This window comes from Frieseomelitta varia, unplaced genomic scaffold (assembly GCF_011392965.1).
Source record: "Frieseomelitta varia isolate USP_RPSP 00005682 unplaced genomic scaffold, Fvar_1.2 scaffold_495, whole genome shotgun sequence".
Classification (NCBI taxonomy): domain Eukaryota; kingdom Metazoa; phylum Arthropoda; class Insecta; order Hymenoptera; family Apidae; genus Frieseomelitta; species Frieseomelitta varia.
This window is the reverse complement of record NW_025110251.1, coordinates 793,756-818,158: the sequence shown is the minus strand read 5'-3', so window position 1 is coordinate 818,158 and position 24,403 is coordinate 793,756. Positions and strand designations below refer to the sequence as shown.

The window sequence follows — 24,403 nt, the reverse complement described above, 5'->3', positions numbered from 1 at the left end:
TAAAAAGCATCCCCCGTTGGACGGTAGATAGTGTTGTCTCGCGTTGGTACCCGAAGACACGGTCATTTTACAGGCCGAGCTACTATACGTTGGTAATGGGTCGGCTTTATCTGGTAACTGGGGGCCTCCACTGTCCAGCGGAAACGCTGCCTTTGCACCTCTTCGCCCCCGGTGCGTGCAACCGCATGCCTGCATTTTTGCGCATCGGTATCTTTACGGTGGCGTAAAACGGGTTTACCCAGAGCAATTTAAATGCCGTTCGCCGCATTAATACGTTTTTGTAATTCTAGAATTAGACGTTTACTCGCGCCCGGCGGGGCCGCGTAATCGCGTGTACCGACAAATTGATTTCGCTCGTTGAACGGAATGAACGGAGGATCGCCTAGAAACCCACGAAATTCCTCGCTGTTGAAGGAATTTCTAAATTACTGAGAATGAAAGTACGTATCGATGGACAGGTACTCACCCATTCGATCTCACATTTCAAATCCTGGCCTCAAGGCTTTTCCACGAGCGAGTAGTTACTCGTCGAGTTTTCGTGAGAAAGGGAGCAGCGAAGGCAAAGGCGAAGACCAGAGAAGAGCGAGTGTGGCGGAACGAGCAGAAGGAGCGAGACGGAAAGGATGGACACGGGTGTCCACCACATAACTCTGCGGGATCTAGCGAGCGGGACACGCGGAGGCAGGACCCGCACAACAACCCTTTGAAGGTTTATGCCGATTCAGGACCGGGTTGATTCATGAAGACGGGATGGACCTCCTTGGGATCCGCGGCTCGGTGCCCCCAAGGCCGTGGCGGGTGGTCCCGCGGCTTGATTTCTTGTTTCCTCCACCACGCTCGATCTGGCCTCTGGTTCTCTCTGCCGCTGTTGCTTTCTCGCTCCGACCGGACGAAGAACGAGACGGAGGAAAGGAGCGGCCACGCTAGTGGGACAGCGACAGAGGGAAGAGAGCGAGAGCAGTGAGCCAGGGCAAAAGCAGGTTGGCATTCCCCGCTGCTTGCTCTCTTCGGCTATACCTATAGCGATTGTCGATTTAAATGTTTACTAATAACCAAGCTTGTCCCGCAACCACCCAGAAGTCGGTCGCTTTGCATTTTTATAAGTACATCTTACGGCCGGTTCCGAGAACGGGAGGACGTTTCATATTCATCCGCCGATGCTGCCGCCGACCGACTGTCCTCTCCTCTTCGTGATACCGAGGCAGGACGACTCCTTCTGGCGCGTATTGTCTCTCTACTCTCGATGCATGCGCTCGCGATTAGCCGGCCACCGGCATAATCGATCGCATTCCTCTTCGCTCGTTCGTGGAGGAGTCGGAACGTTTAGAACGAACGACGTGTCGTCTCGTTGGACTTAGTTGCGGTGTGAGCTTCGACAGAATTACTCTATCTAGAAAATTATCGCCTCATCTCTCGTGTAATCTAAGTGTACCTTAGTAGAAGCAGTTCCTCGCAGTCTCTTCTCACAGATCGAGACAGCGTCGTTGGGGATCGAATGATCGATCGAAGGGTACGTAACGAGGGCTAGACAGGGTGAAGGAACGACAAAGGCTTCGAGACATTTTTTTCTTTTTTTTTATAATGATTCGTTTATTGCGAAAGGACACAGTCTGCAAGCCATCTGCCAATGTGGCATCAACGAGCTCGCGTGAAATTTTGGACACGAATGACTAAAAGGTGATGGCGATCGTTCACTCTCGACATGACATGATATGTTGACAGTCGCTGCGCCCTGCGGCTGTCGCGTCTCGTCTAACGAGAACGTCACGAATCTCCCTATACTGTAGCACACAAGTACGTTCGTATTTCTTCCCTTGAACCTTTCGCGAAAAGGTACGAGGGGGTATATGCACGCATGCACGCACCACCCTGCGTCGCGGACAGGTCGGGGCGCAACGCGAGTTTCCAGCTTCTGTCAGATTACGGGCGGAGTCGAGCGCGTTGAGAGAATATCAGAGGCAAGAAACAAGTAAAAGAAGAGGAAAGAAACGAAAGAGGGAAAAGGAAAACAAAAACAAAAACAAAAAAAAAAAAGAAAAAAAAGGGAAAGACGGAAACGCGTCACGAACGATGTATCGTCGATTTAGCACGTATTATCACAATCTGCGACGATTTCTCCGGTGTTGACGGTGGCGTGAAAGCGCCCTCGGGCTAATAAATAAATAATACTTACGAACGGAGAAACTCAGGCGCAAGACGCGCACGCCTCCAACGTGGTTTATCTCGCGCGGTATTTTTCTTGCGCTCCGCGCGTCCTCCGTAATCTGTCACTGTGATCAACGATCCATACCTCGTCATGATCGACCGAGTCGATGTGAATCGATAATGTTATAAACATTGCGATAACAATAATAATAATCCATAATAATAATAATCCATAATGATAATAATTAATCGTAATAATAATTAATAATAATAATAATAATAATAATAATAATAATAATCGTCGTCATCATTAGTATGAATTATGATCTCCAATATTATAATAATATCGTACCTACTCTACATACAATACATACACTGGCCGGACGCTCTCTACTGGGCCCTCTCTACTATTTACAAACGCATAAATAATTATTAATCGTTATCGTGTATTTATATATATAGTATTCTTTATGTATATAATTACTGTCATAGTAGACGACACGCCTAGGATAGAGTGTATCTTTTTTCTTCGTTTTCTTTCTTTTCTTTTTTTTTCTTTTTGTCTTATTTTCCTTTTAAACCGCGGTTAGCTGCGCTGCTGCTGCTCTACACGGAAGAGAATAAACACGGGGCCTACAACTTTTTTTTTTTCCACCTCGATCGTCGATCGATTTCCAATCTTTTCTTTCTCCCTTGTCCCGTTCTCGTCGACGACAGAAGGAGAGCTCGCGCGACAACGGACGAGATAGAGAGATAGAGAGATAGAGAGAGAGAGAGAGAGAGAGAGAGAGAGAGAGAGAGAGAGAGAAAGAGAGAGACAGCAGGAATCAAGTAGTAAAGGGGGACAGGAGTACGTAGCAGAGGATCTAGTCCAAGGAGGAGAGGGGAAAAACGAAAAAGACGGAGAATGAGAGAGAGAGAGAGAGAGAGAGAGAGAGAGAGAGGGAGAAACAGAGACTAGGAACATGGAGAGAAAAAGAGAGAAAGAGAAAGAGAGAGACCAGGGATTTGGGGGGCAGTATATATCATATATCTCGTCCCGACGTTGTTCGTTCAGTTACTGTACACTAATTACAAGGTTGTAGTCTCTGATTATTATTGTCATCCACACCACACGACGCCGCACGGACCCGGCTGCGCGGCGATCCCGTTCCTCGAAACTTCCTCGTTAATAATAATGATAATAATAATGATAATAGCAATAATTAGTCCATCGTCCCCGCGCAGGTAAAAAATCACACTCGACCCGGTGACTTGAGCTCCTGCGTGGACGGTAGGCTTCCGCTCGGGTGGGGCGACTGATCCGACCCACCGGAGGACGCGGTCGACGACGACGACGGGGAGAGGCCTGAAGCAGCGGTGGTGAGAAGCACGCCGCCTCCACCGGGGCCACCGCTGCCCCCGTTGATCGAGAAAGGTTTAACGTTACCACTGGCTGACACGGCTGACGAGGAGGATGTCAGTATGCTGGGGGCGGTGGACGGAGGCATCACCCCGCTCAGGCCGCCCAAGGTCCTCGAGTAAGTCTCCAGCAAGGACATGTCCCCGGTTCCAAGGTGAGAGGCGCCGTACAGGTTCCGATAGAAATCCGGATGCCGAACGAATTGCGTTCCGGTGTGCATTGCGGGGTGCAGAGGGTGATGAGGTGGCAAACGACTGGCCAGAGGGCTCATCAGCTTCCCGCCTCCGCTAGCAACCCCTCCTCCACCACCGCCGCCGCCACCGCTTCCGCTGTAAGGAGACGAGAGGCCAGTCATCGTGGTCGGTGTTGGACTCTGCTGATCACCATCCTTGCTCGCCATGTCGGCTAGGGACCAGATCCTCGGCTTCGTGGTGACGACCCCGCTGCCGGTGGACGAGGCGGTCGTCGTGGTCGGCGGAAGATGATGACTACTGGGTGGTGTGCTTTCCGGGGACGGGTGGCGCAACAGTCGACCGTGCGAGGACGCGAGGTACGCCGGATGCTGAAGCTGCAACGGATGCCTCGGCTCTCTCTGGTCGTAGAGGCACTCCGGGCTATCGGGGCCGCTGTCGGCTCGCGACTCGCTCCATTCGCTCTCGGTTCTACCTTGGACACCGGTGGATCCAGCGCTGGTGCCCAAAAGGTCCATCCGATGCGCCGGTCGCTCTCCGTCTTCGCTCGATCCGGTACCCGAGTCCTTTGAGTCTGTGGCAGAGAATGGGACTCGTTTTTGGGCAATGAAAGGGCAAAGGTGAGATGGCGTTTCGTCGTCGATAGAAAAGGAAAGGAAAGGGAGTAGAGGAACAAAGTTGATAAGGCAAAGAGGAAGGTGGGTGGTGGACGACGGATGTTTGCTACGCCGCTTACCTAGCCGGTCTTTCTCGTCCACGCTCTTTCTTCCGCTGTCGTCGTCCTCGTTGTTGTTGTCCTCGTCTTCGACCCTGTTCCTCGGCTCCCACGTCATCTTGTTCTCCTTCTTCAGGCGTCTCCGCGCGTTCGCGAACCACGTGGACACTTGGGTCAACGTCATCTTCGTTATGATGGCCAACATGATCTTCTCGCCCTTCGTTGGATACGGATTCTTCTTATGCTCGTTCAGCCAGGCCTTCAGCGTGCTCGTGGTTTCCCGCGTCGCGTTTTTTCGCCGGGCACCGTTAAGATCCATCCCGTAACTGAAACAGAGTAAATCAGGCGGCTGTTGAACTTCCCGTTTTCCGAAAGGAAAGGCAACGCCTTTCCAGCTTCTGCGAGGCGACGATACCGAAAACATTCGAGACGGTTCGTTAAATCCTCCGATGTTAATCGCGCGTACATACGTCGTACCGATCGAATCGAGGGACACCACATCGTGAGGCAGGGGGACAGTAGTAGCGGAGGGGGGAGCGGAAGCACGAGAGAAGAAACGAGGAAGAAGAAGAAGAAGAAGTAGTAGAGAAGAAGATGGCAAGCAAAGCCGCTGGTGGAAGCTCGTGTCGGGAAACTTATCCAATCGTGAGGCTCGTTACGCCTTCCCCCGGTACTCGGTATAAAAGTCCGAGTCCTGCTCGGTTAGAGGAACGATATAAGCGGGTAGCTACTACTTTCATCCCGAGAGCAGATCTTTATCTAACGGTTTAAGCTCCTGCCTTCCATCCCGGTCGTAGAGGAGCGGAGAGTGGAGAGGAAACCGCGAGAGAGAAGGAGCGCGCGACTCTCGTTTCGTCTCACCCCACCCCCCGGCGCGCGGCTGGCCTCTCTCGCTCGAACCGTCCGCAGCGACCGAGCCCCTGGGATCCCATTACTAAAAGACTAACCCTTATCAAAGATTAAACTTTGGTATAACTGCTGAATCGACGGGATCGAAATTAAATTTTCCAGCGGCGAGCGCGCGCGGCTGGGAGATGCTCACTCCCTTCTTCTTTCTCCCTCTCTCAGCCGAGCTCTTGGCTTTTTTCCCTTGTTCCATTCCCCTTCGCCGCGCGTCATCTCGACATCCTTTCCCGACGTTGCGGTCTTCCGTCCTGCGTTTCTTTATTTGCCCTCCTCCGACGTAAAACTGGACATACGCGTTTTCCCAAGAGATTTTAACTCTTTCTTTCTCCTCTCTCTCTCTCTCTCTCTCTCTCTCTCTCTCTCTCTCTCTCTCTCTCTCTATCTATCTATCTATCTATCTATCTTTCTATTTTTTTTCAAAAAATAATTTAGAATATTTCTATATCGGCTAGAAAATTCATACGAACGCGTAACGTTGATGGAAAAATCCCATTGAAATCGACGCGAAAACGCACCTTCGTCTCGACGGCGATGCCCGTGACGGGCAGCCGCCATTATTGAGCTTTATTTTCAGCCTGTTCGCCAGTTCCAGTGAACTGAGAGAAAGACGGGGTGGAAAGGGAAGTACGTGTGTGGATGCGCGACTGACGTTGCTGCTGGTGTCGACGGATCGGGCGGGTTGAGGGGAATACAGTCGCGACGGGATGAGATGGGAAATTAATAAAACTGTCACTTATCTGCCCTTCCCCGGGGCAGGCCTACACGCGCTATCTGCCGTCTCTTCTATCTTCCTTTCGCCCCTATCTTTCCGTGCCGATTGTTCTCTTCGCGGTCCATTTCTCTCTCTCTCTCTCTCTTTCTCCCTCTTTTTCTCTCGCATTGCTGCGCTGTACCCAAGTCTGTACGCGGGATCCGCAGCAGCTGAAACGGGGCGCTAAACATTTCAATTTGACATCACACAGCCGTCTCTCCCGACGACGATGTAGAGGTGTACGGACTGCTCGCACATACACTCGTCTTTCTTCTCTCAGAATACTGTCTCGCTGCATCCTCGTTGTTCCACGCTATCGTATCCCTGCGTCCTGTCCTATCCTATCCTATCCTATCCATTCAGGAAAAGCGTCGAGGGTCGAGGGCTCGTGCACGCGCGCAAAGAGAGCGAAAGAGTCGAGACGACGAACGGGAAGAACGGGAAGAGCGGCAACAGAGCGGGAAAAGCTGGAAGAGACGGAAGGTTGAGAGGAGGTGGGCCGTACCGGTAAAACAGAGAGGAACAGGAAGATAGAAAAGTGGCGAGAGAGAATGAGAGAGAAAGGGAGGCGAGGATGGCTTAACCCCGGTCTGTTTGCGAGAAGCAAATGGCGTTCTGCAGTTATTTTAAAATTCAGCCGGTGGCAGGGGGTGCGGATCGGATTAAAAAATCAGAGTGGAAGCTTGTTTCTCATGATAACAGTCAGCCGCTCCGGAGAGCGGGAACTGCTGCTGCTTTCTACCGATTCCGCCGTCTCCCTGCCAGCTACCACCGCCGGTCTCAACCCCCCGTGCGTTTGTCGGAGCCTCTATCTCTCCGCCTCTTCCGCGTCCATCCGTCTCCTCTCCCTCCTCCTCCTTTCTCTCTCTCTTTTTCTCCTTTCGACCGTTCGTTTCTCTCTGTTTCCTTTTTCTCGTGTGCGCCACACAGCATACCCATCCAACTTTTTCCTTCCCTTTCCACACGACGCCTCGCTCTTCTCTGCAACGCTCTTCTCTTCCAATCTGTCTCTCGCTTGGCCCCCGGTATCGCCGTACAACCATCGCGCGTACGCACACACCGAGGGGCATTTCGTCGACCGCTTTAAATACGGCCGCTGTGTATGCGTGCCGAACCGTTCCCGTTCCCATTCCCATTTCCGTGCCCATTCTCGCATATAGAGACCTGTCGCTTATATCTATATACAAATCGTATTATATACGCGCATATAGGCACAGCTATGATCGTACGCGCACACCGTGGATCGGCCTCTTTCCTCTTCTCGCGCGTCAGGGGTTGATCGCATCAACTGCTTGTTTCCATGGCGATTGCTAATCGGTCTGTCCTCCGCTGTTTCCCCGTTTCAACGTCGCGCCTTTGTTCCCGTTTCTCGCACCCCCTCACGCGAGCCAACGCATCGAACGCGTCGAGGCAATCTGCCTCCAGACGTCACAATGACTTTATCTGCTTCTTCCCCTGAACCGTCCTACCCAGCAGCCCCCTCTAAATACTCCATTTCAACTCGAATAATTGCCATCCGCGCAAATATTCTCCCTCTCTCTCTCTCTCTCTCTCCCCGAATAAACTCTGCCGAGTAATCTGGAGCGAAAGAGTCAGATACGCAGGTTTAATCCGATAAATCGAGTCCAAAGTGGCAATAGGTCTCTCTCGCTCTCCCGGACAAGACAATCTCGCTTGACCCTTGCAATTCTGCGAACAAGAGGATACAACGCCACCCTCTCCCACTTGAGGAAACGATCCGAGCGAATCAACCATTAAAGCCCGTTGAAACGGCCATTTCTCGCGACCCTCGGCGGCCGTACGGCGGTTAACGTAAACGCGTTTGTCATGGCGTAGCCTTTAAGAGGGATAAGAACGGGGGTGAGTGACCATAGCCAGCTTCGAAACGAAAGCAGGTGTGCGAGAGCTCGTGCGACTCCGCCCCTCGTTACCGCTCGTAACTAGGGGTGATATCCGACTTCTTTTTTTTTCCCCTCTCTGTCGTTCTCGCGTTACCACCACCTCTTCCTATGTCCCTTTCCCCACCCCTTGGCAGCCCTATATCGTCGACGCACACCTTTCACAGGTATGGTTCCACGGGCTTCCCGCGTTTTATCAACGCGAAGGTGCAGCCATTTCGGTGACGGCGCCATCTTCCCTTGGCAGATACGTATGTACACACGGCACACCGGGCTCCCCTCGCACGCGTTCACTCACCCAGAAGGTAGGTACCTGCCTCGTGGTCGCGTTTCGGTTTAATCAACCGCGAAGCCACGCCAACCTTCTGCGGTCCCTTTCATCTGTCCATCCGCCTCCGCCTTCGACTCACGATCGACGAGGAACAATTACACGCGTGTGTGTTCGATCGAATATATATTTTTTTTTTTTGCAGTAATTAATCGTCCTCCAATCAACAATCTCAGTTCTACGCTCCGAGAAAAATTCACACTTTTCATTAAAAAAAAAAAAAAAAAATCTTTCAAATACTTGACTCTCGAATACTTTCGACAAAAATTCCCATCGACGAATAGCGGAAAAAAAGTGCTGCAAAATTAAATGCGAATATCGCTCCAAATTTGCATGGCTAGGCGAAACTAGTTCGACCGATTGAGAAAAGTTCTACCAAAAAAAAAAAAAAAAAAACCACGAGCAGAATGCATAATCGAAACAATGACGGATGAAAGGTAGAATATACGGTTTATACGAAGGACCGTGTATCGATGTCGTCGCGTTAAGCTCTCAGAAGCGGTTTCGAAGACTCTCGCACCACACGTCGCGCGGAAGTTTTGCGAACGTGGTGACAGTCGGTTGTTCCACATCCAACTTTATTACCAGTTGCTCGCGACGTGAAAGATCGATCGTAAACCCGGCGGTGCGCGAGTGTGCACACGCACGTGTGAACGTGTGCTGAGAGAGACCTGGCAGAGAAGAGGCGGCAAGTGCACCCACACGCGCGCACGCGATTTAACTCTCTCACGACGAAGATTATACAATCTCCACTTTCTCTCTTCCTCTCCGATTCTCCGTCACCATCGTACGAGCAACCGAGTTTATATAAAATGATACACGGTTCGCTACTTTGTCATACGATCGTTTAAATCCATCACGAGCCGCACAGCGGCTCGTAGGGGCCGCGATTAAAGTCACTCGCCCGTTGAATTATCGTCGACCGAGATTACTCGCCGGTGCGCTGTTATGGCTAACTTGCGAAAATTTACAAAAGCGAGACTCGGCTCGGAGCAGCGACTAGCACACGGCTACATACACACGGCTCTGGTACGGCGCGCTCGTGTCTCTCCGTTCTACCGTTACACACCGCTGTGCACGAGTCTTTAACGCTCGATAAAGAACACGCTGAGTCGAGCGTGTAATTTGTGTCTGAAATGTAACCGGCTACCCTTTGGGTAAAAGGACACGGCTCTTCTGTAAAACATTCGTTTGTCCCGCGCGTCCGCGTACCTCGAGGAAAAAAATCCACGCTCAACGTTTTACAATTCACTCAACGTTTCGAGGTTTCCTAGCCAAACTACGCGCGTAACCTCTTGATCCTCTAGTTCACCAGTGTGTCCAACCGTGCGGCCTTTAGACCCTATTCACGCGACTCCCGGCTGCATAACCAAAATTGAAATAAGAATGAGAATTTTATTATCCGAATAATTTTAACCATGAATATTCACGATGTCCCTTTTGAGGAGTGCTTGTATCATATTTGAGAGCAGATTTTTTTCTCATATAAAGTACACAAGAAATAAAATAAGAACAAAAATTTTGCACGAGCTTATTTCAAAGAGTTGTCAAATAATACATTACAAATAATGTAATTAAATATAAATTTTAGACATTATTATTTTCACAAAGTATTCTTGGAAATACTTTCCCAAGTATTGTCACTACGAAATCAGATATTGATAAACTAAAAAAATCAGTGTTCTCAGCGTTCTTGTTAATAATTTTCACACTTTTTTAATTAATATAAATATATTTTTCTAATCAATCGTGTATTGTAAAAGTCCTCATAAATAATATAAGTTACATCGGACTGATAGAAAAAGATTAATATAAATATATTTTTCTAATCAATCGTGTATTGTAAAAGTCCTCATAAATAATATAAGTTACATCGGACTGATAGAAAAAGATTAATATAAATATATTTTTCTAATCAATCGTGTATTGTAAAAGTCCTCATAAATAATATAAGTTACATCGGACTGATAGAAAAAGAAAAAAAATACGTAAACCTCGACGAACCATTCATTGGCTTAAATTTAAAAGGTTGGACACACCTGCTCCAGTTGGACCCACCGTGTCCGCATAATTCGCAAAAGTTTCAGACTCGTGCGTAGAAGAATCGACCTGCGAATGCGTCTGAAACGATTCGTTTCCTCCGCTGGTGTCGAGAGGCATGCTCGCGGATGACCTTTCGACACGCGTTATCCGCGAAGCAACGTTCACCTGGATTCACTCGATTCTCGGCTCGATGGAGAGTATCGACAGAGGGGTGCAGCCCGGTCATTAAATCGGAGTCAACCGCTCCGACAGGCCTAATCTCCGTCCATTAAGGCTAATGGGGAAAGCGCGAGGAGGCGCGGCTGGCTGCCAGACGACGAAACCCTGTCATCTGCACAGGTTTTAACCGAGCTTTAAGAAGAGAGGAAGGGACCAGGCGGCGGCGTGTTCCCGCTAACGAAAAACGCGTGTCGGTGACTTTTCACCGGCGCAACCCTTGCGCGGCAAAAACCACCCCTAGGACTAAAACCGGGTCATTAAACGGCCGTACATCATCGCGGGACGTGACACGTCCTGCTGAAACGCCGCGCGGCTGGCCCGCAACTCATTAACCACGGGAATATTCCCGGTTTCTGCCGGATCCGAGTTCGAACGAGTCCTCCGGGAACGCTGTACGCCTTTGTACGGTTAAAGTTTGAAGAAGTCATCGAGAAGTATCTTTGATCGATCGAACGTCAATCTCGGATTGACGATGCTAGATTTTGCATTGTTGATGAATGAAAAATTCTAACTTGCTGTTGAATGAATTACGTTAACATTGGCAGACGTGTTTACCAAACTATTGAAATTCTATTTTAATAAAAATGTTACATTGGTCGGAGAACAATTGCGCTTTTCTGTTTCAGCTTTGAAAGCTTTTTGTTAATCAAAGTAACAACCACTCGCTTCGACGCACTCCTGCCAACAAGTTACAAACTTGTTTATTCCAGTAACATAGAATTCCGTATACCCGGAGTCGATAAAACTTTGGAAAGCGTTTTCTGCATCAGCTTGGCTTTGCAGAGAGTTTATCCTTCAAAAAATTGTCGACGCTTGAAAAAGTGTAAATCCGTTGAGGAAAGATCTGGTGAGTATAGTGGATGAGGTAAAGTTTCGTATCCCAATTCATTCAATTTTTTGGAGGCTAATTGCTGCAACGTGTGGTCGCACGTTATCACGCAGTAGTATTGAATCAAAATTTATTGGACCACCGTTGCACCGTGTCTTAACAGCATCCGAGCCAAATGCATTGTTGATTTTATGCGCAGTTTCTCATCTGTTCTGTACTCGTAAAGAAAAATTGCTCCAATTTGAGCATTTTAATGGTCAGAAATTGAGCTAAATTGTCTTTGAAATAGGATCTCGAAATACAGTATATGCCCTTCAAAATTGCATACGGTAAACGCAGAAATCTGCAAAAAAGAACGTGGGAAAGCTACAAAACATAAAAAGGCGCAATTATTTTTCGACCAACCTAATATAAAAAGAACAGAAATAGATTTCTCTGCGAAACTTCCAATTAATTACCGTTCGTGGTTTTATTACCAAACGATAATTATATAAGATGAATAGCTTTTAGCTTACTATTAGTCTGAGCTTATTGATCGGTGCTCTTTCAACAAAATAAAATTCCCCCTGCGTCGCAGAACGACGAGCATTAAGCTAAGTAGACATTCTACGAAACGAGATTATATAGATTTCGACTTGTAGACACGCGAGTGGACGCTGTTGCATGTTCTACACAGGCAGACAGAGAAGAATCGATAAACAGCCTTCGTTAAACCGGTAGGATGAATCAGACGCGCGATACGATTCGGTGTGATTCCATTGCGAGATCGAAAATGACAAATATTTGGCGGGGCGTTCGAAAAGGGTTGGCAACACACTCGTGGCCAAGCATAAATCAAATAAGCGATCTTATCGTTGGAATATACACCGACTATTGGCAACGTTAAACGATAGGATCGCCGTATAGATTTTCGTATCGTTCTACGTTTAGTAAATAAAGCGCGAACAATATCTACTCGACGCGAAACTCGTCTGTCCGTGAAGCAGTGACACGCCAAGAATATGTAGACGTTTCACGATCGCGTAACGAAGGGGCCTTCCCGTGTAAAAACGCCCTTTAATCTTATCGAGTTCGTGGGAAGCGAAGAGAGACCGCCCGGCTATCAAGTTGGAGATCAATTCGGCCAAGAGCCAATTTCTGTCGCGAGCAAATAAAGGGTCCCGCGGCAATAACTCGTCAAACAACAATCGCGCTCCTCGAACGACCCGAGATTGATATACGAAGAGAAGATCTAACGTTCTGAGATCTGATAGATCCGTGCTCAAGCTACTACTCTATTCTAAAATCCCATATACTTTACGAAATAAATTTTCCAACTTCTCACTCTTCTCATCTTCCCTAAGAGCCAAGCCCAAAGACAGGTTTGCACCCGAGTGTTTTGGCAATAACGTTATTTTTAAAAATTACTTTTTCAAATTGCTTCAGAAATGATCCGTTTGTAAAATAACGAAATTATGTATATTATTAAGTATTTCATATAAAAATTCAATCAACTTGTTTTCAATTAAATGATTCATTTGTTATTTGATTTTGGTAGAAATAACTGGTTTCTCAAGGTACAACGTCCGATGTTTGTATTTACTATTGCTTATTCTACGACTACGCTTTTTTATTACAGGCACAAGTTGAAATGGATATGGCTCGATTTTTTGATGACGATAAAAGAAATTTAGATATGCTCCGTAACCATATATTAGTAAAACAAGTATTTGTAAAATATAATACTCCCTTCCCGTTTTCTTTATCAGCAGAGTGACTATTTTCATTTGCAATTTTAACAGATGTGCCCAAATTTTGTACATTAACAGACCAAATGTTTGAGAAACGAGTCTTTTTGAAAGACAAATCTCTGCCGTGATAACACGCACTAATAATTTATTTCCATTGATTATTTTTTTCTTTAATTTGAGTATTTTGATTTCATTGATATTTATTTCGAATGTTACTTGAAGAACAAATTTTCCAATTATGAAATAAATATCATTTTCAATTCATTATTCTCCCAATTATTTGTATAGCTTCAAATTCCTGTCGACCAAACGAACTACACACGATTAATCGAAATTCATTATTTGCCAAATGCTAAAGAACATTATTTCAAAAATTTATTTACAAATTATTATTCGAAATAAATTTCGCCCAGGTCTGGATCCAACGATCTGATACGTGTTCAGGCAGCTAGTCTACTCTAAAATTCCATATATTTTTCGAAGAAAGAAAAATAAATTTCCCTACTTCTCACTTCCTCTTCTCGTCTTCCTAAGAGACAGGCTTGTACCGAAGTTCGAATCTTGCCAATGTATTCTATTTAAGAGTTAAACGTAAAATGTAAAATGCGTAGTGTCAAAAAAAAAAATCTATTAATGCTTCTATTAAAAAGTTGTAACAGAAACATCAAGTGTAGCAAACGAGAAGAACCAAAATTTTGTAGCTCGATATTTCTCTCAACTTCGCCAGACCTTGCATCTTCAAACCAAAAACAGGTTTCTATCGAAGGTCGGCGTTCAAACCTTGTAAGCATGTTCTATTTGGAAATGTACAATGCGTGTAGCAAAAGAAGTCTGTTAATGCTTCGCTAAAATGTTGTAACCAAAACTTTCGTAGCTCGCCAGGCTTTGCATCTCCTTAACCAAAGACACTGGTTTTGCACACAGGTATCGACGAAAGACGCACCTGTACAGTAATTGGCGAGCGTAAAGACGAGGACGATGGCGCGCGCGAGCGTCGATTGAGATTCGCGGTCCGTCCCGACGTCCTTAAACGCGCTCGAGGCCCCGAAGCGCGTGCCGACACATCGGTCGTTGTACGGACACACTTAATAAAATACGTGTCGTCGATCGAGGGACGGAGCGCGAAGCGGAGAGGAAGCCGAAGCCGGACATAGGAGCAGCCTGCCTGTGTGTTAAGCGCGCGGCTTGTGTTCGTACAACGAGCGGTGGACTGCGCTACCCACTGGCCGCTTGTTTCTTATTGTTTACCCTATATGTCCCCGGAAGCAGGGCCAATCCGCCGGAAAGACGAGACCGTTAACCCGCACGATCCCGAGACCTCGCGGCCGTGCATGCCAACTCTGCATTATTGGCTTTTTGTATGCTTATGTTAAACGGTCGACTGCGGACACGCGCGCGCGCATAATGCGCCTCTCCTCCTCGATCCTTGCCACCTCGGGCCGATTTTTACCTGCTCTCTTTATCGCTCTATCTGTTCTAACTTCTCCTCTCCTATTTTCTCTCTCTCTCTCTCTCTCTCTTTCTCTCTTCTATCCGAGATATTAGGACTTTGGACTTTTTACGAAACGCTTATCGACGTCTCTGCTGCGTTACAATTCTACAACCATAACCATGATCTCTTTATCATTATTACACGAATGTCTCCAGTGGTCGATCAAGCATCGATTCCAACTGTTCAAAGTTTCGCTTTCGGTGCCTACGTAAATAATTGTTTACGCGAGAAGCACGTCGCTATCGTATCAACGAACATTCCACCGATATACACGGTGCATCGATAAAAGGTCCGCGTTACGTAAGCAACGGTCGAGCATCGAACAAGTAGCATCGGTGCGACAATTGTTACTCGAACGTGTTGGCGTCGTTAGCTCCTTCCCGAGCAGAAGAGTAGAGGTGAACGTGGTTGATCAGGCCTAAGTTGATTCACGTTGATTCACTGACTGACACGATTGAGAAGCGCAAGCCTCACGCGGGAACGAATCTCGTTCCGTGGCTTTCATTATTCGTGCCGAGAAAAAAAAAAAAAAAAAAAAAGAAACTTCGATAACGTATCGAGACTCCGCTGCAACAAACACGACTCGCGTACACGTTCACCGGGAGAACTTGTGTATTGAGAATGATGGTTTCTAACTATGAATGGGATAATCGAAGTCCAAATTTCCGGCGCGCAAGTGGAAAACCACGGTAATTAGCATCGTTTAACTCGAGGCGAAATTAATTGGTATATAGGTAGAAATCAGTTGTTGTTCGTTGACGATGTAGCGCTGTTAATACGTGGAATTATTATCGATATCGCGACAGTAAGGCGAAAGAAGCGTTATCCCGACGTCCCGCCGAAAGAAAATTGATTTCAGCAATATCGTGTTAAATTTGAATTTGATTACTCGGGCAAGCGAATAGTGCCGTGTGTCGAGGTAATCAAATCGCAGCTCGCTATCTTCACCTATCGATATGTCGTTTGCATTAATTAACGTATTCCTTCGCTGAAAAACCGAACGAAGAAACACAACGATGTGTATGTGTGTGTGTGTGTACGTGTATCAGTTCATGCCCGCTTATCTTGACAAATGGAATTACGCTCGCGAGAAATTGAGACAAATCGTGTAACACGACGTATCAATCAATTCCGCGGGAAATTTAAATCCCTGTTAATTCCGACAAGTCGTGTCGGCGCAATCATTTTACTAAATCTTTAATTATTTCTTCTGATTTCTTCCAATTTAAAAAAAAAAAAGAGAGAGAAGAAAGAATTGATATGTCTCGATTAAAGAGGAAAATTATTGGGTCGTCGAACTTTTTGGCCATACTGTATGTGTTACACTCTGATATTTCAAACTCTCAAATTTATGTAAATTATAAAACGTGTTTATAATTCTTCTGCAAATTTTGAGTTACTTTCGTGCAAAGGTGGGAATTAAAAATTTTCAGTTGAATTGACTGGTTACATGTAAAGGTTATCGTAAAAAAAAAATCGGCGACTGATACCTCATCGATTAATAATGATAACCGTCAATCGTTGATTGAAGTTAGAAGATGTTAATCGCCGAAAAATCGGCAATTGACTTAATTGATTAATAATGTCAATCGGCAATTATCAATTGTTAGTTATTACATCGAATTTGATTTAACTTCATTTATATGTAGACCATATTTTGAAATTGTAATAAAGAGAGAGAGAGAGAGAGAGAGAGAGAGAGAGAGAGAGAGAGAGAGAGAGAAATATGCTTTATAACTGTTACGAAGTCGTCTGGCTGTGCGTGACATGCATATACAATTTATAAGATTGAATTTTTCGTAAAACGTACGACAACGGTGTTATAGTACATTCGATATTTCCGCAAACATGATGTCGCGTATAGTGCGTCGACTTTAAGGTTATCATATTGAAATGAAATATATTTTTCATTCACGTCTAACTCATTTTGAACTCCTTCAAACTTTGCAAAAAAAAAACTTCATTGCGTTGCATTAGACATTAATATTATTTATTTCACTGTTTGCAGACTTGCAGAGGCTTTGTCGTCTCTCTGTACATCGTCGCAAGATGCGTCGATCGCTAGCCACGAACAAGACACATGCAGAAAACATCAATTTGCATTTCTCTGCAAAAAAATTTCAACAGTTAATCGTCGATAAGGTACTCAACTGACGATAAAAATTGAAAGACACTTAATTGTCAATGTCAGTGTATTAAAGTAAGAATTTAATCGTAATTCATTTACAATTAACAATAAAGTCGGAGTCATTAACTATTAATCACGATTAAAAATTAAAAATTTTTTGCCCGCAACTGTGGTTTCGTGAGCCTGTTTTTACTCTGTCTACTTTACACACGATATCCGAAGATAAAGAGCGCACAGAGAAGAAACAACGGATCTCGCAGCTGGCAGGTGTGTATCCCCGGATCTTCCGGTAATTGTTTTCGCGGTTCCGGTGTGGACCGGCGGTAGGTCTCCGTAAAGGAAGACCCGGTGCGCGAGCCGACTAGACCGAATGGATGCTAAGCAAGGTGTAGTACCCAATCGCTTCCTTGCATACGAAGCGGTCTCCGCCGGAAGTGCGTCACGCGGCAGTATAGATTCCACGAGGTGACACCGGCGCGGAGAGAGCCACGTCGTTGACTTCGTCACCGGGTCGTCGTCGTCGTCGTCGTATACGTGACCGCGGGTCGCGTTTCTCCGGACCAGATCGAAACCGGTGATACGCGCCGGATGTTTTATCGTTCGCAACGTTATCGGCGTGCTCGCCGAGTAAAGAAAGAAAGAAAGAAAGAAAAATAATAATAAAAAAAAAAAACCAGATGGAACATAGTAATACGTTTGTATTACAAAAATTTGCAAGGTTATTTCCTTGTTCGCGAACACGACGTGCGAACATTCTCGCGAAGAAACGTAAATTTCTACATCTCCCTCTGGCCAAATCACTGTTCTCGGTTTATACTTCTTTTCGTGCATGCACATAGTTGAATTATCAATTACTTCATATGTTGTAGAAAATAATCCTCTTGAAACGAACTATAACCCAACAATTTACAACATTGTTTCCTCGTTCTCTCATTGTGTGTAATCATCGTATCCCATTAGCATGTCGTAAAAGCCAGTTTACAAATCGGCTCGAGTGTCACATCAGTCGAGTTTCATGGCGGGGACGCGACGATAACGACGGCCTGATATGAATTGACAAAAAAAAAAGAAACAAGGAAAGGGAAAAATTGAAAAATTCAGTGACGGCCGAGGAGAGGGCCGGCAACGTGCACAGATGGGAGATTAACCCTTTGCCCTCGGAAACTTTTTTTTACATCATTTTACCAGCAATTTATTTACAAAGTATTATCACTTCAAATAGAATGACACAGCATGAATGGATAATCATCCTGCTGAAATGGTGAATTTAGCCATTCATTATGAAATTTATTAAGCTATTCATTTATTATGAAATTTTGTCGATTATATCTTTCCAACTTGTCATTTCTAAAACAACTATAGTATAGTAAGAGTTAATGATACGTACAATATTTTCAGTCTCCGAAAAAAAAAAAATTTTCTCTAACAATTTGTAAACTTTCGTACGAAGCGGACGAGAGGTCCAATTTATGTGAATTATTTTGAATGAGCGTCAATTAACTCACGACTGCTTCTGTCTTCGGGAATTTCTTCTTCTGAAATTCTTTCATTCTTCCCACATCGTTATTACAAATTTCGCTCCAAACGTCTGTTCAGGTATTATACTATTACATTATTGTATCTCGCACAACGTCAGACGTGTATCTACATTCGTTACAATTATATTTATATTATAAAAAGAAAAGAGAGGAGCTCAGATATCAGTCCCCTTGGAAGGGACAGTCAAGTGCAAGATGTTGATCATCACGGGAGAGTTTCCGTACTCGGTCCACCTCCGGTTGCACACGTCGTAGACTCGACGAGCACTCCGAATATTCGTAATCTCGCCCCGGCGACGATAAATACGATTTCGATTTATCAGCCGGGCGAGACCTTTCCGCCGGTCGCATCGTGACAAGCACTGACCGATTCGAGCGCGAAGCGCGAGAATAAAAACGCCCCAAGGCGACAGTTCCGGGTCAACTGAGCGCTAATTTATTGGAATGTTTATGTGTTTCTCCGGCGCGTTATCAAGAACGCGCGCGCGAGAGCGCGTCGACGCCACGACTACAGCTGACTGACTTGTGTGAAACGCACGTTAGGGTAAAGCAAAGTCTCTCTCTTTCCTTCTTCTGTCTGTTAACATTATCACAGAGATTTTGTGCGAGAAAACAGGAACGAATATTGGCGATTCGATTCCCTCGTTCCAAAGACAATTGAGATAATCTCCAAGTGGCAGAAAAACTTTCCGCGCCCGGCGTGCCGCTCGATCTCTTCGGCGGCTTGATCAGCGTTGAAAAAAACGATTGAAAAAAAAGGTGTACGGTACATGTGTTATTCTTGTTGTTGCTCGTAACGCGCGACCGCTATCTGTCTCAGCGTGTTATCGTTTCGCGCTACTTTTATCACGTACACTCGTAATAATTAACCAAGTCGCACACCTATTCCGACTTCGACGCTCTCGGGAAATCGTTTCGCGCTCGGTTAAGGTACTTTTCCATTTGAGAGTTTCTCGCGGGAGTATTCTCTATTTCTTTCTCTCTCCATTGTTTTTTCTCTCTCTCAAATAGTTGAGCGATGCTCTCGGACAGTAACTCTCAGCAAGCAGTATCCATTAGCGAGAAATACTCTCGAGAGCAACTCTCGCAACAGTTTTATTCTCAAAAGGAGAGGTACCTTAACATCCGAGTTTCCAGCGAGTCGAGGAAGATCCAGCACGATCTAGCAGTTGGCTCTGTATCACCGCGTGAAGTATATAGTGCTTTCCGAAGCCTCGGCGCGGAGAGGTTTCATTAACTTAAATAGACGGTATTTCTTTCCGAATCGTCCATAAACGTTTATCCCCCCCCCCCCCCAGTTAATTGTCGGAAGCGATGCGCGGCCGTTTGGAATTTGGAACGGGCGTTACTTTTATCTCCCGTTCCCGCTGCCTTTCGTAGGAAATTCGTGAGAGCGAGATCGTTGTTTGCGAGAGAATATTCGGGAGAACTCACCCGTTGAAGGGGTAGCTGGCGAAGGCGGCGTCGTAGGGATGATACACGGATGGATAAGGCCATGCTGCCGCGGCTCCTGCCCCAAGGTTCTCCTTCAGATCGAGGCCAGCCGCCTGCAAGCCAAGCAATTATACCTGTTAATAATGAGTCAACGCCCCAGCGTGAACAATTACGCGCAGCTGAAAAGGACAAATTCCACGGCCGGCGATTAGCCGGGGCTCGTTTCCAACTGGAAACGAACACATTCCACAATTGCAAAACGAACGGAACACCGCGAACCTGGCTTCCGATTTAGAAACGATATCGTTCGGTTGGAAAAATCACGCGTGTCGCACCGATGTTCCATTCCCCAAAAATGGAATTCTGTCAACGTTTAAAACGTTCTTCCGAGCTATATACCGGAACTCGATTTTCGATACGAAAAAAAAAAAAAAAAAAAAAAAAAACATTCGACCGATTTCACCGACGGAAATATCCACTTTTACAAGACCGTTGGTAATCGGAGCAGCCACCAAGCACGATCGATCCCCAATTCATCGACGATAATGAGAAAAATAGCTGGCAAAGCAGCGATAATAATAATTAAAATCGATGTGTGTGCCGTTGTTGTTTGTTTCTACAAACTCGCATCCCCGACGCGTCGACTTCATACACCAGCCGCGTTTAAACCTCCATCAATCGGTGGAATAATAGAACCATAGAAACTCTTCTCTTCCTGCTCCTCTTCGCCCTTCTCTTTCCTCTACCGACACTAAACCGTCCCGCTGTCCTTCTCCCCGACTTTTTTTCCGTACGCGTTGGAGTTTCGTAATTAATGACTGATTAATTATACATATCGTGTTCGAACGGCGTAGCCATCGTCGAACTGGCGTAATTAGCACTCGAAAATAACGAGGACGACCCGAGCCCTCGACCAAGGAAATTCACGCGCCCCGGCATCGGTGGCCCGTTTATTTGAGACTCACCGTAATTTCAAGTGTTTGAACTGAACTCGGCAGCGAACCAGATGCAGACTTCCGACGCACGATACTACGAACGGCTAATTTTCGCGCGCGAAAATTCCCTCTTTTGGAAATTCTTCGATTTCGCCGCGAGTTGTTCGAACAACCGAATACCTTGTACCCGAAGTTTGGAGCTCGAAGCTTGCCAGTGTGTTCTACTTAAGAGTAAAATGTACAGCAAAGAGAAGTTCATTAATCTTTCGTTAAAAAGTTGTAACAGAAGCAGGAAGTGTAACAAACGAGAGGAATCAATTTTTTTATCTCGATATGCCTCCTAGACTTTGCATCTTCAAACTTCTATTTATGGAAGAATATTCATTGTCTTCGAATTTATTGTTTGACACGAATTGATTGCAAGAATCGAAACTGCCCGCGAAGAAATTCGATGAAGTTGATGTGAAAAATCGGTAAATTTATCCTCATATCAATTTTGCATCAACGTACAAGTGTGTGTAGCTTTACGTTTCATATTTTTGTTCTATTTTAAGTTCTTAACGAAGCATTTGCGGGTCTTTCGCTGCGTTTCGACATTTTTACCCGTAATATAAATACTAAACTAACAGTTTATATAAAAATCCGCATTCTACTCGTAAATTTTAAATCAGTCGTAAGACAACTATGGCTGCGGTGCAAACATGTTCAAACTGTTTCGGATAAACATAACAAGTGATGGTTGCAAACATCTAAAAAGATATTATTCTGTCACAACATTCAGCATCTCCACTTTTTACAAAGTTCGTATCTGAAATTTTTACTCTCAAATGAAATGATACTCAAACAATACGTTTGCTTCAAGAGCAAGATTCGGAGAATTTCACTTTTATCATTGTTGGAAAAACCGAAGAATCAAACTAATAAATCCTAAGAGCATTCTAAGATGTCAATCTAAATATTAATTCTTTCCTAAGGGTATTCTAAAATGTCAATTCTAAATATTAACACTTAGAGGCAGGCGTAATTGGTCGTAGCGGCTTAGTCCTAATACTTTTCTTGTTGGTCCTAACTTTGTTCAAATTTTCTCTATCGAATTTACTGTCCAATACCACCTGTGTACTCATTCGCTGGTCTTTATTGTACAAATATAATTGATAAAAATACCACGATGCCAAAGTATAGTATATATGTGTAACAGTACAATATAAATTGCAATATAATAATATAATAATAATTCGAACAAATAACAATGAAACGAATGAAATTACAAAATTAACTGAAGTGGAACGAAAGCCGGGCTAAATATTTCTTTATACCGGCTGTTGTTTTCAGCTGAAGAAATTTTCAACTGACTTATCTTAGATCTAGAAACCTAAGGATTTTGTTTGCCCATCAGAGAACACTGTTCATTGTTTATAACTCATAAATATACAAGTGACATCATTGTAAAATATACAAGCTTATATCTCAAGAGTGTAACGGCTTGTGAAAACGGAGAAGTGCGAGTGATAATGCAGCCGAATGCTTGAGATACTCGGACTTCGACCGGAAAGAATTGAAGAATCTATCTGCAAATTTTCGTTCGGCTATTTCCGAATGGAGAGAGATCGTTGGACTACATCGACGTAAGAGAATTCGTACGACCAGTTGTATCTTGACGAAACGCGTGCGAAAATTTCGAAAAAGGGAACGCGTGCAATGAGAGTTGATTGATTCGGTTGTCAGAAGACTGTGCATCCACGCACAAAGTCTGAAAACACGGTGTTGAATAGCTGCGAAGTGGAAGAATCGAGAAAAGTGGACATTAACGAGGAAGATACCTCCACGGTTTCGCGCAACTTGCGCGTGCAATCTGCTGTACGAAGGACAAAAGCCACGCTCTATACACATACGCAGGGCCCTTTAAGCTCGATCATAAAGAGCGACGATAACAGGCCGGCCACGGCGACGGCTCGAACACGACAGAGTTCCACTGTTACGACAGGACGGATTCATAAATTTACGTTTCGCGGTTATTTTCCCCGTGTGTGCGCTTTGTGTGTGGTCCGATAACTCCTCTCTCTCTCTCTCTCTCTCTTTCTCTCTCTCTCCGGGCCAGACGGACGAATACACGCGATTGCCGATCCAAAGCCGCTGTATGCATCTCTCCTCTCCTCTGCCCTCGTCCTCGTTTATATTAACATCGCACTGTCCAGGATCTCTCGCCGCGATAACATCTCGATTATCGTAGAACGCTTTGTCAGGCCGTGCATGCAAAATCAAAGCTCTCTCTCTCTCTCTTTCTCTTTCTCTCTTTTATCATCGGCGAAGGAAACTTTCCGCGTGATTCCGCCGTACGTTCGCACAAGGGAACGCGAGAGTACATTGTCACGAGTTGGGCAATCGACGAGTTCGTTATCTCACCGACGAAACTCGCCGCGATGTACGACAGATAATGTCGCAGATTCGTACGAGAAATATTTTAAGCAAGGTTAGATATCGAAGAAATGTGCATGTTCCGACGGGAGGGAAGAATCTTACATTTACATTAGTAAAAGTTCAGCAAGATTTTGAACAGTGGAACTTAATTACAGGAACGGGTAATAAAGCTGAAAGGATCGCGGAGCGACGGTGGATGCAATAAAACGAACTTTTTAAGTTGACGCTGTTGGCGTAGAAGGGATGAAACGCCAGCAGTACGAACATCGAGCGTTAGCCGCGCGTTGCGTTGACGTTTATTAGGCGGGGAACAGTCGCGCGAGCCGTGATAACATAATTAAACAACGCTGGGCTGAAATCGGGAAAACGCACCAGCGAGTACGCCATTAAGATCGAACGGGCGAAGTTTAGGGGATAATTTCAGCTGACACGGCCGGTTTTACACGGCTCACCGGTTAATTTCTTAAAATCGATTTTTAACGCATTGCACGCGGGGCCATTTTGCATACCTCCATAGTCTTCGGAGCAGGATGTTTTAAAAAACTGTCTAATTATCAACGTGTATTCAAAATACGTATATCTTTGTTTTCAATTCCTCGCCATGAATTAAAAACTAAATTATTGGATTAGCGACGTAAAGTATATTAATTTTGAACAGAATGACATATCGTTTTATTTTGTAATAGAGTTTCACAATTTTCAATGTTATCACAATAGTTGTTCATATACAATACTATTTTATTCTGGTTGACGAAAAAAAAAAGAAAAAACTAAATTGTTGGCAACGTGAAACAAATTAATTTTAAGCAAAATGATATATCCACATCTTGCAAAGATTTGAGTAGTCCTCTATTTTTTCTGATGGTATCACATACTCTTGTCTTATTTTGAAATAGAATTTCGCAATTTTCAACACTATTATAATAGTTGTCTATATAAAAATGATGCCACAAGTATAAAGAGACAAAATATTTCGTATTGTTTCAATCAATTTTTTTCTTTGCTCACCTGAGCAAAATAAATCAGGTAAATTATACGTGTATTCCGTATACATTTTCACACAGCACTCGCATTAGAACTCCGTGCTTTCATAATTCTCGATCCATGATAGATTCAAAAGAATAATCTTCCTCTTCGAGCTGTCTAAAGCTATTTCTTCTGTTCGTAAAAATTTATAAACTTTGCTAAAAAGTCGTTTTACTTTACACGAACAGTCTATTCGGTTCGCTTAAAAAAAAAAAAGAAGAAAAAGTTACGCGTAACAAGGATCTCGTTTCTCCCAGTATACAACGTGTTAATAC

General features: G+C 45.0%; 1 protein-coding gene across 1 annotated transcript in view; it reads right to left on the bottom strand.

Moving 5' to 3' along the window:
• Positions 1-2,233: 2,233 nt before the first annotated feature.
• Positions 2,234-24,403, bottom strand: part of LOC122533112 (iroquois-class homeodomain protein IRX-6) — a 37,937-nt gene continuing 15,767 nt past the window's right edge. The window contains exons 3-5 of the mRNA XM_043662505.1: positions 19,750-19,862; positions 4,475-4,779; positions 2,234-4,312 (exon numbers count right to left, since the gene is read on the bottom strand). Of these exons, the coding sequence (XP_043518440.1) occupies positions 3,381-4,312; positions 4,475-4,779; positions 19,750-19,862 (1,350 nt within the window). The 3' untranslated portion in view covers positions 2,234-3,380. The remainder of the gene's footprint in view (positions 4,313-4,474; positions 4,780-19,749; positions 19,863-24,403) is intronic.